Source organism: Pimephales promelas, chromosome 22, assembly GCF_988280905.1.
Source record: "Pimephales promelas chromosome 22, fPimPro1.hap1.1, whole genome shotgun sequence".
In the NCBI taxonomy this organism is placed as follows: Eukaryota; Metazoa; Chordata; class Actinopteri; order Cypriniformes; family Leuciscidae; genus Pimephales; species Pimephales promelas.
Window position 1 is genome coordinate 7,277,037 of NC_142790.1, and position 19,997 is coordinate 7,297,033.

A 19,997-nucleotide genomic window follows, 5' to 3' on the forward strand; every position below is an offset into this window, starting at 1 on the left:
GTCTCTGGGGGTGAATGGAGAAGTGGGCTGGCCTGGACTCAATAAATGGTACATTTATTTGTGTGTATCTGTTCTGCATAACTAAGAAAGTCATACTGGTTTGGAAAATCGTGAGGGCGAGTAAATGATTAAATAATTGTCATTTTTGTTTTAACTATTCCTTTAAAGCATCACCAAGTGACTTTTCCTCGATGGTCGCCCTACAGGTTGGAAGCGGAATTGTCCATTACTGCTTTCGTAAATAATTTAGCCTACCACAGCCTACTGTCGCATGCACACGCACATACTCTCTGTTTATCCAGCACCGGCTTTGGAATCAACAATGGCTACAGACAAGATAGAGTATGATGCTTGATTTTATGGAAGTGTAATTGTAGTCTACTGTCGAGTACGCTCCAGCTATCGGCAATTTGCCTTTGGCTAAGTCACGCCTTAGAGTGTAAATTGACCAATCACAGCGCAGCCAAGAACGAGCTCCCACAGAGGTCGGACACTTTTTCACAGCGCTCCATTGACTTTCAACACAGGCGTCTCATATTTTTGGTCTCGGCAGGCTATTACTGTCGTAGTTTTATCAAAAATATGGTTAAATGTTGTGCCTCGGGCATTTGTAACATAGATACGTGTTTCCCAGCGAGGTTGGAGGGGGGTGTCTGTTTTTCCCTTCCCAAAACCGAAGTCAAATCCTGACAAGTGTCTTTTTTTGGATTAAACTGAATGGACATCCTCAGTCAGCTAAACCCCTCAAAGATCAACAAGCACATTTTTTTGCTTCTAACCTTACTGTGAAGTTATACAAGTTAGGCCGTTTTATAATGTTTTAGGTGCTGATTTTGGTTCTCATACCGGTTGTTAGCACACGCTGCTAATAAATACAACGATATACCCGTGTAGTCTGTTTGCTTTGTAATAACGATTATAGAAGTGAAGAGACCTACCCAGCTTTGCATGAACAGTGTTGCTCCCTGATATTGTTAGTCCCAGCCTGCGTCTCGATTAGTAGGATAAGCGGTGGTTCATGTTTTGACTGTGACCGGTAATTTTATACTTTTGCCTCTATTTGGATGCCTTGTTGTTTCTTGCGTTTCACCATGTCTTGAATATAGCCTTCAAACGCATATTGCAGCCCATTTTGCCTACTTCTATCGGACACTTTATTTGCTGCTTTATAAAAGTTTGATAACATTTCAGCAGGAAGAGCTGTCACAGCATAAGCCATGCAGAGCGCAGATGAAGTTTGACGGATGTAGCAACAGTAACTAAGGGGGGCGGGGCTTAGCCAAAGGTGAATTGTAACGTTTGCCGTAAAGCAAGTCAAATTTGTAGTTTTCTTAAGTCTCATTCGCACTACAGAAACACAACCCGATCTGGCAATCTTACATAGCGTTTATATATCATATAAAGGGCCGCAAAGTGGTGGCAAATGTGCATTTCACCATGTTACGACTTGATGGACCACTGAAACGATTTTGAAAACATTATTTTAAGGTAAAAATTCTTACTTAGTGTTGCTTTAACGTAATGGACAAGAAGCAGGCTGAAAATTAAAGGACAGGACAAGATGCAAGGTGAAGAGGATCCACTAAGGAAGACAATACCTTCCTTATGGTGTGCATTCCCCTAACATCATCAAGAGTGGTTCTTAATTAATTTTGCAGGCTGGTTCATGCATCACACAATGCCTCATGCACGATACATGTCTGCAGTCGCAACACAGAATTGGGCTTTCATCAGACATGCTTTATGGCTTCTTGTCACCAATAAGATCGAAGACCTTCATTCTGAGTTAAATCAGTAGCATAGATCTATACATTTTAGGGTTTGAGAGAGAGCTGCAAAGTTCTAGAGGTGCAGGCATCTTCTGAAGACCTCGTAATTTTCACAAGAATGAAATCAACATCCTTTCATGTTCCTGGAACCACATCCAACCAATCACTACATTCAACTGCAGGTTTTAGGTGTAGGGCTATGATTGGTTGACAGGAATGTTGATTTAGTATCAACAAAAAAAGTGGATTTTGTATCAACATTTGTGGATCACAAATGTTGATTTAGTGATCCACAAACTCATCCCTTGTTTTGAAATCACTTAACATCTTTGTACATTTTCTTTATCAGACTGGCTAAAGGAAAGTTGGGTGGAACAGTGAAAAAAGTACACCCCCTCTGAACATATTTTTTTTCCCGTTCCATAACGCTGTTACAAATCAACATACACTTAAAAACAGAGAAAAATATCATCAACATTTGTAATATAAGTACTGCTCTGACCCTTCTTGATTTTGAGTGTACAATTTCACAATAGTTTTCATCTCTATTCTGTTTAACTCCTGGAACATGAATGCTTTATGCTCAACTACAATAGTTAGTTGCAATAGTGCAACTACAAATACTTGAACTTGAATTTTTAATTTAATTTAATTTTTACCATGGGTGAATAAATAGATTCTTTGTCATGTTGAAAAAATGCTTAATAGCACAGAGAATAAGGAGAAGGTAGCATCTTGTATTTCATGATTTTTCATGAAACATCATCACACAAAGGTGTGTAAATTCATGACACCATTGATTAAGCACAACTCTCCCACTCCTTCAGCACTCAAACATCATAAGAATCTCGTTAGCACAGAACTTCAATGTGAGGACTAGGCACTTCTGTCTGTACTCTTCCCACTTGGCATAGATTTTAGGTGATGTTAGATCCAAAATAATTGATTTGGTCTAATGAGACCAGAGTATGGATTATCAATATTATAAATTTAATTAAGTAGTCTGAGAATGATTCAGTGGGCTAACACTTAATTGTCAACAGATTATTTAAATGTTTTGGTTCAACAGTTGATCAGCAATTTCCTTTAACTTGCACCAGAAATATCGTATTTTTTTTATTTTTTAAACTTTCAGGAGTTCTTTATAGGCTATTAATAGTAGTATGCTATACAACTGTACTTAACTGAACACATTGTACTACAACTACATCTCACTTTCTATAACACAATCCACACTCTTTATCCTGTTTTACTACTTTTCTTTTACCAGCTTTAATATTTCAATTTCACGAGCCATGGCAAATCTTTGACAATTGACTTTGTAATTGTCTCGTAGTATATCTGTATTCTATTGTTGTTATAAAAATGTTAAAGGAAGCCATCATTATTTGAATTTTAATGGCCCATCAATGATGGCCAATTATTAATACTTAATTATGCATATATAATTTTTTTTTACAGTGATTTAAAGTGAATATGCTAAAAAAAAAATGAAGGGGTTGAAGACAGAACAATCTATTTTCACAATGAAAAATCTTTATTCTCATTTCATGTACATTACATTATACTACATTTAACGACATCTCCACAATTAATGATTACGAAAAATAGGCCAAATCTTTAAGTTTTGAGTTAAAGTCTATCAAGATTCTAAGTTATAAGAGAAAAAAAAAACCTTTTTGGTAGTCTGCCTAAATCATACCACTGAAATTGTTTGAGAAATGTAAATGTATTGTGCATTTTATCCAGAAAAAAACACAGTTCGTCCATTTATTTATATCGTTTAGGGTGTCTTGGCCAGTCCATTATGATGGATTTGTTAAAAAGCATTTTTATGTCTATGGATATTTTCCTCATCTGGATAAAACTTTAAGCTTGTTGCAATTCAGTATGAGATTTATTTAGACCTCAAACATAATACATTGTGTTGTTGCAAAATGTGTTGAATTATACTCTTACCAGTGCTGCAAAAGACACTATAGTAAGCATTAGCATTTACTTCTGTTTTAGGCAGTGGTGGAATGTAACAAAGTACAAATACTTGATTACTTTACTTAAGTACATTTTTCACGTATTTTTACTTTACTTAAGTAGAATAAATAGTGCATACTTTTTACTTTTACTTCGTTACATTTTGCAGCAATTATTATACTTTCTACTCCACTAAATTTCTACAACTTCTGTTACATTTTCATTACATTTTCTGATCAGTTTTTCCCCCGTCAAAACGTAATCTGACCGTCCGTCCGTTACACGTTTGTCTCACCAGTGACGTTTGGACGGTTTGGTTGCCATAGATATATCAACCCGGTCACACTAAATGGGTCTCGCACGCAGTGTGTTTATCACGCAATTTATGCGCGGAAATTTGTTTTTACGTGCATAGGAAACGCACCGTGTGTAATATACGTTTGGTTAGGATTATGGCAAGCAAGAGGTTCAGAATTACACCATAAATTAATTGCGTTTACTGCAAAACATAGTTATTAATATATAGTAAGGATAACCATGATGTGTATATTGCCTAATTGCAAGCTTGTTTCAGAAATATTGTCAACAATTTTTTTCCATAATTATTGAACATCATTATAGGAGTATTAGGTTGAATGAGTTAGAATTAAATGTTTTATTAATCATTAGAAAATAGACATTAAGAGAATAATTGTTATGCAAGAACTTTTACTTTTAATACTTAAAGTACATTTAAAATCAGGTACTTTTTACTTTTTACTTAAGTATGGTTGTCATTGTGTTACTTCTACTTTTAAGTAAACATTTATGTGGTTATTTGTACTTTTACTTAAGTGAGATTCAGTACTTCCTCCACTCCTGGTTTTAGGTCATACTGTCCTGGTGGAGCAATAGTATGAAGAGACTCATGCTGATCAAGGTAGATAAAGTTAGTAGAACTATCAATAAAGCCTAGTTCACACTAGATGATTTTAAAACATCTGGCTGAACTGTGCGGTTCACACTACATGACTTGCTCTCTGTGAAATCAGGAGTGTTCAAGTTGTTGAGCTGTTCCCTTTCGAGGGAACTTCGAGCTGCATCGAATGCTGTGGGAACGCCCCTGCGTTGTGCGCCATGAAGCACGTATGGAATCAGTCCAATGGAGAGACGGAATGTCATAGGCGTCATCGACCAGGAAACTATAAACCATAAACTATAAACTATAAACCCGAAAACACAAGCGCAACAGCTTCTGTGCCTTCAGTAGAGGGAGAAACACGTCTGTCTTTAAGAGTTGCTAGGCAACAGTAATCACATTTTACACCACACAAACAATTTTGTATGACAGACTATGGCGAGCGAAGAGAATTTAAGAAGTCTGATGGGCGGGGATACACATTCTTTGTGTTGTTTGTTTGGGAGTGCAGCATGCCCAATCAGCTCTCGAGGGGGCTGACTGCGAGCATTGCGAACGTCTGCCTTTGTGAACGCTCCACTCCCGCCGAGCGCTCTTTGAGGAGAGTGGCTCGGTGCGCGCTCCCCGTGGTTCGGTGACGATGCTTATCGTGGGGATCGCAAATGGATCTTTCAGCGGGGTTAGAGACGGGCTCTGCCTTATCTCTGCCTTTACCTGTTAGATCCAGTGTCTCAGCCCCGGGTTCAGAAGCACGCTCTGTGGTTTCTTCCACCCGGGCTGAGGCACCAGTACTGCAAATATCTAGTTAAAAAAAAAACTGAGGAGATGGTCGTTGTCAGTATTGACGAGAGAGATGTGGAGGACTCGCCACCTCACACTCCAGAAAGTGAAGTGAAGTCAAGTATATTTATATAGCGCTTTTCACAATATAGATTGCATCAAAGCAGCTTCACAGTATTACTCAAAACATAATAACAATGTTTGTTTCTTAGTGGAAAAAAAAATCCACATTTGGTTGAGCTGATCAATGGTATTACTGATTGGTTAAAGGGCACCTATTATGGAAAATTCACTTTTACATGGTGTTTGAACATAAATGTGTGTTGGCAGTGTGTGAGCAAAACCACCCTAGAATGATAAAAATCCACCCAGTGGTTTTTTTACAATCTCAATAAATCATATGCACTGTCTCAGAACGAGCTGTTCTGAGATCCAGCGCTTTGTGACGTAGAAATGGAGACAGGGGTTTGATTGACAGTGTGGCTGTGGCCTAGACCCCGCCCTCAGTGATCTGTACACACATCCTCCATTGTTTCAACGACGACAGCCGGTAATGTCTCTTGGAAACATACGTGTTCTGTCGTGGACTCGTGGGTTAATCCTGTTAATCCTCAACTGTGGATCGTCATCTACTGTTTGCGATCCACCGTCACATCCAGTAACAGTAAGTGTGTTTTATGATTTTTGAGCAAATAGTCTTTTCAGTCAATGTCAGCCAATTCAACAACAAATGCGTCTAAAGTTGTTGTCGTCGTAGGATGTCTGTGTAGGCTATATAATTTAAACCTTGTTTGTATAGTGTGTAACCACACGTTTATATATATTTAAAGATATTGTATTAAAAACTGCATATATGTTGTTGTTCTGTATGTTAGCCATCTCCTCACATTTGCCACAGAAGCACCCGTATGACAAGTAAACATGACGCCACAGGTCCCTCGCATAAATGTAATTTTGCTTGTACGTAGCAAACTTTATCACAGTATGTATTTGTAATTTCAAAAAAATTGCGCCAGCATTAGTGTTTATGTGTGTCTGTGTGTGTGTGTTGCACATGCCCATCATTTCAAAGGGGACACGATTACAACGCTAAAGTACATAAATGTATCAAATAACCATACCGAGACGTACTGGTCCATTCTCATTTGTGTTTATTCTGCCGGAGTCTCTTTGTACTATTTATATATTCCTATTCAAACGTACGCTGAATGACATTCAAAACAGCGCGTCTCTCACTCTCTTAGCCCTTCTGCTTAGACCGACTGCCAGGTATCAAGTTACGCCCTCATCCAAAGGCAGGGCGGGGATATGCAGCTCATTTGCATTTAAAGCCGTATACCTCCGAAACAGGTCATTTTTAAGCAGGCCCCAAAATGACATTATCAAATGGTTATAATAAATTAACTGTGGGGTATTTTGAGCTGAAACTTCACAAATACATTCTAGGGACACCAGAGACCAATATTACATCTTGTAAAAAGGGGCATAAAAGGTGCCCTTTAATTCATTTGAATATCCCCAACTGAGCAAGCCAAAGGCAACAGTGGCAAGGAACCAAAAAACTCCATCAAGTGACCTAAAGGTGTCCTAAAACTCCATCAGGTGACTCAATGGAGAAGAAAAAAAACCTTGGGAGAACCCAGGCTAAAAGAAGAGCTTATGGAGGTTCTCACTTGAGCTGAATCAAAACTAAGCATTGAGTGGCCAGTGGCTAGACAGGAGTCTGTTATTAAATCTAAGTTAGTGTTATTAAATCTAAGTTAGATGAAAGATTTCTCCCTTCCACGCAGGTGCTTGCCATTCTTTCATGATCTCCATACTGAAGTGTTGAGATCATGAAGAAGCTGGCTTCAGAATTATTAGCCCCAAATCATTTAAATATTCTGATTTAGTGGGGGCTACGTTTTTTTGAGAAAAAAAGACGGCGCTTAGCCGTGGGTAGAAGAGACGATTGCGAGCTATCTCCCTTCCGAGGCTGCATCGTCATTTAAAGCACCGTCATTTGAAGCACTCTCCTTTGTAGTGGCTGTACGAGCCCACTCTACTAGGAGTATCTCTAAATGTGATGTTTGTGATACGTCTGGATGGACTTCGCTGCATACATTTATTAAGTTCTATGATTTGGACTCCACTCCTGGGGCGCAGGTGCTCTCATCCTCTGTGCGCTAGATCCAACGCATTCTCATCCTTTAACGTCATATAGAACGCTATATGACAAAACGGCGCTATACTACGCACATGGCACCCGTTATCGTTAATATAACACATGCTGTGAGGGCTAAGTTTAGGTGTGGGGTAGGGTGTGCGTGTCATATTCACGCTAAAGGATTTATAACGTCTTGGGTTCGCGTGTTATATTAACGATAAAGGGTGCCATGTGCGTAGTATAGCGCTGTTTTTGCATATAGCGTTCTATATGACGTTCAAGGATGAGAACGGGCTGCTAGATCTCACATGATGGTCACTTACTCCTGTGGTGACGTGGGTAACCCTAGTTCCCTGATAGGGAACGAGACTCTCCGTCAGTCCGCCATACTCCAGGCATGCCCGTTAGCGCTTCCTTCAGGCCTATCAGAAGCTGTTGCGCTTGTGTTTTCGGGGTGCTTTACAGTTTCCTGGTCGATGACGTCACTCGTCTACGTTTAGTCTCTCCATTGGACTGATTCCATAGTGCTTCATGACGCACAACGCAGGGGCGTTCCCACAGCGTTTCGACGCAGCGTCTCGTTCCCTATCAGGGAACTAGGGTTAAATACGTAACCGAGACGTTCACACCACGCGACACAACGTGATAGACAGGAGGTAACGCACTACAGGAGTTGACAAACACTCTGTCACCCAACGATTTTATCTTATCTACAAACCACGTTTTGTCACGAAAATTCATGTGGTTTAACAAACCGGAAATGACGTGAAACAGCACCGCGGGCCAATACCCAGCGAAGAAGATAAAGAACAAAACATGCGAATATGGACGTCAGACAGAAACTAGTGCTGCAAACTGTTAGTGCTGCAAAAAAAAAGAAAAGAAAAAAAAGATTTACTCGGTGACCTCAACCAGTGCCTTGCTCTGATTGGCTGTAGCTTATGACATCACTTGAGGTTGAGTTGTGTCACATCTCTGGATATCTAGCATGCTAGATATTTTTCTAGGCTCGGCGATGCGTCTGTGAGGCGTCTGCCAGCGTCTTTGATGTGTTGTTGGCTTTTTCATACTAACAGATTGGCGAGCGTTCATCGCCCACTAATCCCCCACGATTTGCACATGATAACACCCTGACCGGTCAGCGAGCTCAACGATTTGCAAATTGGGCTTAAATCGGGCTCAAAATCATGTAAACTAGGCTTAAGTCAACCTGAATTTATGCAGTCCAGTTAGGCAACTCACAACAATTAAGAACAAAGCCTGGGTGAGGTAGGAACTTTTAGAGGAACATTCTGGAAGCAGTACTTACCTCCGATGGCTCCTCCAAACTACAGGGGACGCTGTCTGGAGATGTAGTTGAAGACCTGGTTGTCTTTGTCTCGAGTTGTTCTTGTGTTTCTGACCCTGTTTCTGATTTGCTTCTCTGAAGTGACATTCTCTTCACTTTTTCCTTGTCTGTTTCATTGTTGTCCTCCTCTAAATTGTTATTTTGCATAATTACTCTAGATGATGCTCCCTCAGTTTCACAGGGTCCTTCCTGTTCATCTTCTTCTTTGGATTTCACACTCAATTTAGGCTCTAATTTCTCTTTTTCCATGCGTATGCTTTTCCTCTTCCTTTTTATCTCTCGCTCAACCTCTGATTGCTTCTCTTGCCCTTGTTTCAGTTGTTTCTCCATTTCCCTCTGTCTTTCCTGTTTCCTCACAACCTGCACCTCGATCTCTCGTTGTCTTTCTCTGTCCTTCTCGATTTGTTTCTCCAGCTCTCTTTGTCTTTCTCGCTCTCTTTCTACTTGTCTTTCGATTTCTTTCTGTCGCTCCCTTTCTCTTTCCAATTCTCTCTCTCTATTCATTTGTTTCACTGCATCACTTGTATCCATGTCTCTAACCGATTGTCTTTCATTCGGCTTCTCGGTTTCCCTCGGTTTCCCTTCCTTCTTCTCTCGTTTGCTCTCGCGCCTCTCCTTTGGTCTCAGTTTCTCACTTTCGTTCTCCCATAACCTGTCTTTTTGCTTGTTGCCCACTTCCATGATTGGCTCAAAATTAGATGACATTACATCCCTCTCGCTGACTTGGCCAACCAGTTCACCAAACTTGGATCTCAGTTCCTGTTCCAGGGTTTCATTTAGAGAGGAGACCCTGAGCAAAGGGCCCTGAAGGTTATACCCTGATTTGCTGGCCCCTGATTGGCTCCACAGGCTGGCGGCACTGGAGTTGTGAGCCACAGTGCTCTGATAGTCAGGTTCAAGGGTCATGGCGTCAGAGGTCAAAAGGTCAGGAGGGGTCACAGTGTCTGGAGTCTGGTAATTCAGAGGAACTGGGCTCTCCTGGCTCTGTTGGCGGCGTATCATCATGGCGTTGAGCAGGACGGCACTGTTCTCCTGAGATGTTTTAAATAGAAGGAGAGTTGGAGAGCAGAGAGAGAGAGGGAGAGAGAGAGAGAGAGAGAGATTATATAAAATAAAGACTTCATGGCTAAGATAAAGGATTTAATGGATGGTTAGCCCAATACAACCTCTGCCCTGCAGTGCCACCTACTGGAGTCAAATCAAACCACATTCATACATTTAAAAAAAAAAAAAAAAAAAGATTGCTAGTTTTCTTCATTTTTGCTTTTGATAATTTTATACTTTCTGTTTCTGTTTCTGCAACTTCTGCTGAAATTTTCACTCTCATTACTACCTAAAAGGAAAATAATACGTAAGAAAATAATACGTAACATTCCCTCACCTTTCAGTCATATACAACAATTTATTTAGCTGTTTTCAGAGAATAAATGGATTTTAAATGTATGTAAATATGTATATCTGACTTATGTATTAAATATGTTCTCTGAAAAATAGAAACAATTATTAATCAATTAATCAAATGGAAATTGCAATAAAAAAATGAATATAAAAAAAATCGAATATAAATACATATATAGTATGTCAGTATCAGTATGGAAATACGAATATATAAAAACGTGGCAAAATAGTCTCATCATGATTTTTATCAATCTAATAATAAACCAGAAGGCTGCTCTTTCTCTTACCACTGTGGCAGAGCTGTACAGTTCATCATGTGCTCGACTGTGCTCTGATGTCTCGCGTTTGCTCTTTCTGCGCCTCCTTGACCTTTTGATCTGCTCGCTCTGCTCCTCCCCATCGCTACTGTCCCCTCCCACACGGGGGTTAAAGTTCACATCAAGAACTTCTGGCCTCAGTAGAGGGGAAGCTACACTGCTTGTGGGATGTCTGTAGGGAGGATACAGGTGTGCTTCAGGTAGCCCTTTTTTCCTCTGGGACATACTGTGGGCTGCTCTGCTCGCTCGAGTGGACGGGGCAGGAGACGTCTCCGAGTCTGAGTTTAGCGTCTCAGTGTTGGTGTACTGACCCGAGGAGGGTGAGGTGATTGGTGGGTGTTGGGTGTATGTCCATTCCGGGTCATGTTGAGAGTCAGTGTAATAGGTTTCGTCAGAGAGACGTCTGCGAAACTGTAACAGGGCAGCCCCCCAGCCTCCCTGGTCCTCAGGATCTGAATCAGAGCCCATTCCGTCATACGCGGACACAACGCCTGATTCTTTCTCCAGCACACTGAAAACAAGGCTCTTGCGCTTGGTCAGCAGACTGGGCCGGGAATGCTGGAAGCTCTGCAGGGCGATCCAGTTACCATCAGGGGACTGCAGGACTGAAGATGCACCTGTGAAGAGAGATACAAACACCTGGACAGACAAATATAGAGGATATGTGAGTGTGTGTGTGTGCGTGTGTATGTGTGTGTGTGCGTGTGCGTGTGCGTGCACCACATACACAAACAGAAAATGAGAAAACGTCAAAATAATAAAAAGGTGGTAATTTTCTTGTGTTATTTTTATTTATACCATCCAGATGTGAAATTATTATACAATTAAGTTTGACACTGGACACAAAATTAAACACTTTGGCTGTGTCCGAAATCACGTACTATGTGAGTAGGTATATATATTTAAAGGACAACTCCGGCGCAAAATGAACCTTTGGTCTAATTACACATTGCTACCTAGTCAACCGTTATCTGAGATTTGTTTTCATGATTGCTGAATGTAAATAGTTTTATCTCTAAAAACAGTTTAGCCTATAACGCTAGTATAATGATAGTATATAGGGCATAGAGTATTGACAAATAAAAATCGCTTGTTATTACCACTAACAAGCCTCAAAATACCCACACACTAACACAACAGCATAATAAGGGTCCCTACATACAAACCGAAGCATTGAGAACTTTGTCTGTGTCCATACAGTTTAATAAGAAGATACTTTATACACACAGTCAACTTTGCGAATACAGGAAGAAGCCATCTTTGAAAAATAGTCACTACCAGTCGATCTACGAACGCCGATCCATGTGCGCTGAACTGTGCAGAATCTCATATGGTCCGTTGTTTTCGGAAAAAACACAAACACGAACCGTTTTCTTCTCTTCAATATGTACACGTAGCCTACTGTTCGCGCTCACATTATCACCTTATTCACATCTCACCGGTGCACATGGATCGGCGTTCGTAGATCGACTGGTAGAGACTATTTTTCAAAGATGGCTTCTTCCTGTATTCGCGAAGATGACGGTGTGTATAAAATATCTTCTTATTAAACTGTATGGACACCGACAAAGTTCTCAATGCTTCGGTTTGTATGTAGGGACCCTTATTATGCTGTTGTGTTAGTGTGTGGGTATTTTGAGGCTTGTTAGTGGTAATAACAAGCGATTTTTATTTGTCATTACTTGCCCTATTTACTAGCGTTATACTAGCGTTATAGGCTAAACTGTTTTTAGAGATAAAACTATTTACATTCGGCAATCATGAAAACAAATCTCAGATCACAGTTGACTAGGTAACAATGTGTAATTAGACCAAAGGTTCATTTTGCGCCGGAGTTGTCCTTTAAATAAGAATGTACTTCACAACGTTAAAAAAAGTACGTTCTATATAGTATGAATATGGGTAGTATGAATGAGTTCGGACGTGCTACATGCGCCATGTTGTCGCGTGACACACGCTGTCACAGCAGTGTGAAAATTTAAAGAGCCCATTCCAGTGACTGCATCAACTTTGCGCTGTTTTTAGTTCTGCTTTCTGTTATCATCTGCGTTTTTACGTCGTCCGAGCCGGCAATCAAGAGGAGGCGTTGGTCAGCTGCTCGCAGGATATGCCTTTTGCAGAATTTCTCAAATAACATTTATTTACCTAATAAATTTTACCTCATAAAACACACACGAACCCCCTTAAGAACAATGACAGATTTTTTGGAAAGGAAAAAGCCATTTATTTGCTTGTGATATTACAATCGATAAATAAACATGAATGAAACAATAGAGATACGCATGTGTGTCTGTATTTATCTCCTAACGTTACAGCCGCGTCTCCGGTTTCCACCATTTTCAAATATAACGACAACAACTCTTCTCCCATGGCATCATGGGATAGTAAAGTGTCCATTGTATGCGCACTTCAGAATCTCGCTGGAAGTAGTAGGTCATCCAGGTACTTTTCGCCTACTGTTTTTCGAATTCTATGATTTCGGACATACTTCTCTGCTCGCATACTGTTTTTCGCATACTATATAATAGGGAAGTATTCGATTTTGGACGCAGCCTTTACCTTTGTCTGACTATTTTGCACCCATTAAGTCATTAATTACTCACCCCCATGCTGTACCAACCCCGTAAGACCTTCGTTCATCTTCGGAACACAAATGAAGATATTTTTGATTAAATTTGAGAGCTGGATAACTCCTCCATAGGCTTCCTAAGGGACTAGCACTTGACGGCCCATAAAGTCATTAAAGAAAATGTTTAAATATTCCATGTGCCTACAGCGGCTTAATTATAAGTTTATCAAGCGATGAGAATATTTTTTGTGAGAAAAAACAAACAAAACGTAAATAACGACTTTATTCGACTATTCCATTACTTCCTTATGGGCCTTGAGACGAGAATTGAAGAGGTTGGTACAGCATGGGGGTGAGTAATTAATGACTTAATTTTCATTTTTGGGTGAACTAACCCTTTAAAAGGATATTTCACCCCAAAATTAAAATTCTCTACTTTACTCAACCTCAAATTCTGAATGACTTTCTTTCTTCTGTGGGATACAAATATTGGTGTTTTGGGACCCCAATGACTTTCATTGTATGACTTCCAAACTTTTTCAAAACCTCACTGTGTTCCAAAGAATAAAGAAAGCCAGATTTGTAACAGCATGAGTTATGTTAACTACACTCTCAGAAAAAAAATAAAATAAAAGTTGCCACTGTGACGGTGCCCTTTCAAAAGGTACTAATATGTACACTTTTGGTACCAATATGTACATTTTAGGTACTAATTATGCACTCTTTAGGTACAAATATGTACCTTTTGAAATGCTACTCACCCAGTGACAGCTTTTGTAGTTGTGTAGCGTACCTTTCCCTCTTGTAATGAATCAACAAATCAATTGTGTAGATGTCTGCAGTTTTGTTCTGGCGCACTAGACCAATGATGAACAGTGTGTGTTTTGTATATATTCTTACTAGTGTTGTCCAAGCGGTCCACACTCTTCCAACCAGGAAGTGATGAAGCTCTGGACTCCCTCCTAAGTGAAGAGTAGTTCTGGATGTCTGTCTGTACCTCTGCACTCTTCAGGACCCCTGGGGCCATTCCCACCTCAGGGTCCTTCTCTAGAGAATCGTCACTTGTCAAAGAGAACGCTGATCTTGACTTCTAAACACACCCATCAACCCACATGCACAACAATTGTCATTTGAAATGATGGAAGTGTGAACAAATATATCATTATATATCATACTTTTCTTTCTTCAAGAAAGCAATGATTTATTTAGCAAGGATTAAATAGGTCAAAAGTATAATAATATACAGTATAAAGACGTTACAAAATATTCTATATATCTATTTTTATTGCAAGATATAAAATGTTTAAAATATATGATATACATCTGCCAATTAAAATGTTCCTTTCATCTTGCAATTTGAAACCCTTCAGTCAAATATCTACATGTAAGCAGTTCATTAGTTTACAGTGGTATGCATACTGAGTTACACACAAATAGTATAACCTTTACTGTATAAGAATTGTAATGTTTGTTATGTTATAATGTACAAATGGCTGACAGTTTTCTGCACAAAGTGAAACTGTTTTGCCTTTTAGGCGCAATTTGAATTTGGTTATATATATTTGATTTGGAAAAGTTTAAGAGGTTCACCAGTTGGGGGTGCTAGAGACTTGCATTAGCTTATTGACTCACTGTTGCTGCACATTAGAAATGTCTGTACTACAGCAATACTGAATAACACTCAAACACTGTGCTATTACTGATAAATAAGCATTTTTCAGGCTTTTTTTGCATTTCTTTTCCTTCATTTTAACATTCCATAATTAGTTTTTCACCGTCTTTTTGCAAGCCGCAGTAGAAAGGGTTGTGTATGTGTTACAGATGAGGTCGGGAATATTTAATAAGCACCGTAAAACACATAAATACTGTATGATGTGTGCTTGTAAAGGTATGCTCTTACCAACAGCGGATAGGAGCTGGTGATGTCAGCCTGGACTACTGCACCGTGATGACAGGTGGTGTGTGAATGCTGTGTGTGTTGTGTTGAGGTAGAGGACGGTAGCTCACTACTCTGATTCTGAGGCCAAACAAACTCATACTCAGCCTGAACCTCAGACCGTTTTCCCCTCTGAATGATCTAGAGAGAGAGAGAGAGAGAGAGAGAGAGAGAGAGAGATGGACAAATGGGAAAAACAGACCATATTGCATCCGTACAAAACACAATTCATATGTGTACTATATAAGATGCGCAAGATTATGACTAGTGCATCTCAAACCGTAACATTTTGTAGTGAAAATATTTTGCTAAAGCTGGTCTATGGAGGGATTTTCAAAGTTATTGTGCTAATTTTGATTTTAATCCTGTATGACGAGACAGCCCGTTCTCATCCTTTAACGTCAGAACGCTATATGCAAAAACGGCGCTATACTACGCACATGGCACCCTTTCCTAAAGGCCAATTTATACTTCTGCGTCGAGGGTACGCCGTAGTGTACGGCGTTGGCTTCGCACGTAGGCGACGCCGTCGTGAGCATTTATACTTCTGCGTTCAGGTATTGGTTGCTCTGCAGTATTGCTCCGAAACGCTAGTTGGCGGCGGAGGGTTTTAATGTTCCACTGTGTTTAGATTCCTCGCGGCTAGGTTACTACAAGCAATAGCGACTGAAAGAGAGTGGATCATGTTGGAGTTGGAGCTTATTGGGGTGGAAAAACAGTTAATTTTAGTGAAATTACTAAAACTGAAAGGCAGAAATGACAGAAGACGTCGGAGGAGATGGTACGTGTGGAAATGCGTGAGAAGGTACGTGCGGAAACGCGTAGGAGGAAATGCGATGCTACCAAGCCGACCAATCACCGATCTTGCGGTCCGCGTCGTCGCGACGTGTAGTTACATTTTTGAAGAGGTGCGCGTCAGGCAACGCGGAAGGGTACGCGGTATGGGATGCGTCTGTGCGTATGCTACGCCGTACCTACTGCGCGCACCCTACGCAGAAGTATAAATTGGCCTTAAGACGTTATAAATCCTTTAGCGTGAATAGGACACGCACACCCTACCCCACACATAAACTTAGAGCCCGTTCTCATAACCAAAGCGTCTCATTCAACCCGATCTCACGACCAAGTCGTACGAATTAGACGAATGATTAAAAAGTGGCTAATTCGTAACAATTCATACGACCTCACTCGTACGAATTAATACGATTTTGCTAAATCGTACATATTTTACGAATTGGCCAATTTGTATGAATTCGTACGAATGACCTACCCCTGACCCCGCCCCTAAACATAACCATCACGTGGGTTTAGACAAATCGTACGAATTAGTACGAGTGAGGTCGTATGAATTGTTACGAATTAGCCACTTTTTAATCATGCGTCGAATTCGTACGAATTGGTCGTGAGATAGTGTTGTCTCATTAGACGTTAAAGGGTGCCATGTGCGTTGGATATTTACGCTTTTGCAAAAGCGTCCTATATGGCGCTTTGGGATGAGAATGCGTTGAAACTTAGCCCTCACAGCACGTGTTATATTAACGATAACGGGTGCCATGTGCGTAGTATAGCGCCGTTTTGTCATATAGCGTTGAGAAAGCGTTGGACGAGACAAAGTTGACATGAGGTCAAAACTGCTCTATGAACTCAAATGTGAATGAAGTAGGCTATATGAAGTTAAATGTTTTTTTTTTTTTTTTTTTACTAAGTTTGATACTAAGTTTAGTTGGATACTAATATAAGCCTTATGGTTTCAAGCATTGAATCAAGCTTTTCTGATGTGGCCAAATATTGTCTCACTACATCCTCTCAAGAGCATGTTTCATCACAAAATTATAAGAAGATGTTATGGTAACACTTTAGAATACTGTTTCGTCATAAATGAATAACTACACTGGAACAAATGAGTAATGCACTATTAACATTCTAGTAACTACTAATAGCTAACAATGTACTCAGATTAACAAATAAGTAAGTATTTTTTTCATTCTAAGAGTACAGGTTCATAATTAATGTCAATAATGCATAATATCAGGTAATAGTAATTAGTAATGACTCAAGTGTTACTACATCCTTCTAAATGAGCTACTAATAATTGGGATCTGTATTTTTAATTGAAAAGCTTGATAACTAGATATTAACTGAAGTCATAAGATTTTGAGGTTTTTGTAAGGTTTTGAATAGTAATGACTCAAGTGTTAATTCATACTTTTAAAGGAACTACTAATTATTTGCATCAGTATTCTAGTGAAGTGAAGATCATGGAAACACACTAGTAATGACTGAAGCATTATCAAATCCATCCACCAAGCTCAAAAGCTTACAATGACTTCAGTCAATATTAGTTTATCAGCTTTTCACTTTAGAAACTGATCCAAATTATTCTTAGTTCCTTTAGAAGGATGTAGTAACACTTGAACCATTACTAATGGGTTACCGTTACCTTATAGACCATTTCACAAGATGTAAACAAAACTGGTCCAGAAGCACTTCCTGTTTCAGTTTTTTAACACTACATAAAAGCTGGGATAAAATACAACCAACAGAACATATAAAACTGAATCAAAAAGTTAAACAAACATCTTTAAGATGTTTTCTTTACATGTGAAATAAAGACAACAGTTACAAACTGAAACGGGAAGTGTTTCTGGACCAGTGTTGTTTACATCTTTTGAAATGGTCTATATCATAAATGATTCATTATTTATGTTGATTATTAAACTTTTTATAGTAGTTCTTAGTAGTTCTCTGGAAGGCATGAAAAAAAGTAGTTGATTAGCTAATAGTGAACTACATTCAACTACGCACTATTGCTATTCTAATTTGTTAATCAGAGTTTGTTTGTTAGTTAAAGTAGTTTTAGAATGTTAATAGTGCATTACTCATTTCCTGTGTAGTTATTCATTAAAGGGATAGTTCACCCAAAAATGAAAATTAAATCATAAATTACTCACCCCCATGCTGTACCAAACTCGGAAGACCTTTGTTCATCTTTGGAACACAAATTAAGATATTTTTAATTAAATTTGAGAGGTTGATCGCTGCTACATAGGCTCCTGAAGGATTGAAACTTGACCGCCCATAAAGTCATTGAAGAAAGTGTTTAAATATTCCATGTGACTACAGTGGCTCAACTATAAGTTTATCAAGGGACGAGAATACTTTTTATGCGGAAAAACGAAACAAAAATGACGACTTCGTTCGACAATTCCTTTTCTTCCTTCTGGGCCTGAGGCGAGAGTTCAAGAGATTTTCCACGACGCATGCGCGAGAAGTAAACAAGGAGTATTAGAAAAACAATGTAGTTCTCGCGCATGCGTCGTGGAAATCTCTTGAACTCTCGCCTCAGGCCCAGAAGGAAGAAAAGGAATATTCGAACAAATTAGTTATTTTGTCGTCGTTTTTTTCGCACAAAAAGTATTCTCGTCGCTTGATAAACTTATAGTTGAGCTACTGTAGTCACATGGAATATTTAAACATTTTCTTCAATGACTTTCTGGGCTGTCAAGTTTCAATCCCAGTGTTACAGCTCTCAAATTTACTCAAAAATATCTTCATTTGTGTTCCGAAGATGAACGAAGGTCTTACGGGGTTGGTACAGTTGGAAGTTGGATTTTACATCTAAAAAAAAGGAAACAGGATCAGGAAATCTAGTTTTACAATTATACATTTTTTTGACAAATCTCATTATTATGATGTGAAAAAATGATATATAATTTAAATTTTAATTCATGGTGTTGTATTGCCTAAATGTTAAAAAAAAAAATCTATATCTATTTACTTAATTTCTTATTTCGTAATAATAATGCTGTTTACATACATCATTTAAAAGTTTGGGGTTTGTAAGATTTTAATAATGTTTTGAAAGTTTCTTCTTATTTGATCAAAAACAAAGTTAAAATTGTACCATTGTGAATTATTATAACTTCAACAAATGTTGTGTTTTCTATTGTGTTCTTTCTATTCTAAAAGTATTAAATAAAAATAAAAGAATGAAAGAAAAAAATAGTTCTGATCCCAAACTTTTAAAACAATAGCGTAAGTTTGATGTTCCTCTATTATTATGATTTTGGGCAAATTTTGACCTAAACCTTGATATACAGTTACTATAAACTACAGTGTATTTTCTCATTCAATAACAGTTCTTACTTTTTGAACAATTGTCGTTGCAAGTTCCTCTATGAGCTCTTCCTTGTGGTCTCGCAAATAGCGAGCCTCATTCTGTTTCTCCTGTCATATAAGAAAGAAAGACAGGCAGCAATAAGAGAGAAACGTACAGTATTTTTCTGACTGCAGTTAGATATTCAGGAAACTAAAGAAATAGTCAAAACAGATAGATGGAAGTCAACAACATCTGAACACAAGTTATATTTGTATACATGGGTGAATCATATAGATGGATGTATGCATAAATGTCTGAATATTTGGATGTCTAAATGAGGGATGATTTGGTGGTTAGAAGGATGATATATAAACAGGAGTTTCTAACCAGGCTGTCTTTGTAGCTCTCTGCTTTAGCGATGGCTTCTTCTATCGCCTCCTCTGCCACACGTAGAGCGACAGTAAGCGTGTCTGCCATGCTGTGACCTGTATCCACAACATACACACCTCTTATAATCTGTTTAATGTCTATAAAACTAGATGCACAATGAAAGCAGATTGTTTTCTCTATGTACTTGTGTGTGTTTGTGTACTGTATGTCGGGTGTTAATCTTCATAATAATTCATAGACCATTTGAGTGCCGTAATGATTACAGCAATTGACCAGCACTTATAGCCAAGAGCCTTTGTTCCTCATGCCAATGGGTAACACAATATACCACAGGATTTATCCCTAAATTGTTGTGAGAATACCTGGTAAACCTTAT

General features: G+C 39.0%; 1 protein-coding gene across 1 annotated transcript in view; it reads right to left on the reverse strand.

The window, feature by feature from the left end:
- myripb (myosin VIIA and Rab interacting protein b) overlaps positions 1-19,997 on the reverse strand; it is a 298,451-nt gene that overhangs the window by 23,631 nt on the left and 254,823 nt on the right. The window contains exons 6-11 of the mRNA XM_039666448.2: positions 19,619-19,716; positions 19,279-19,359; positions 15,097-15,273; positions 14,097-14,286; positions 10,598-11,244; positions 8,874-9,944 (exon numbers count right to left, since the gene is read on the reverse strand). Of these exons, the coding sequence (XP_039522382.2) occupies positions 8,874-9,944; positions 10,598-11,244; positions 14,097-14,286; positions 15,097-15,273; positions 19,279-19,359; positions 19,619-19,716 (2,264 nt within the window). The remainder of the gene's footprint in view (positions 1-8,873; positions 9,945-10,597; positions 11,245-14,096; positions 14,287-15,096; positions 15,274-19,278; positions 19,360-19,618; positions 19,717-19,997) is intronic.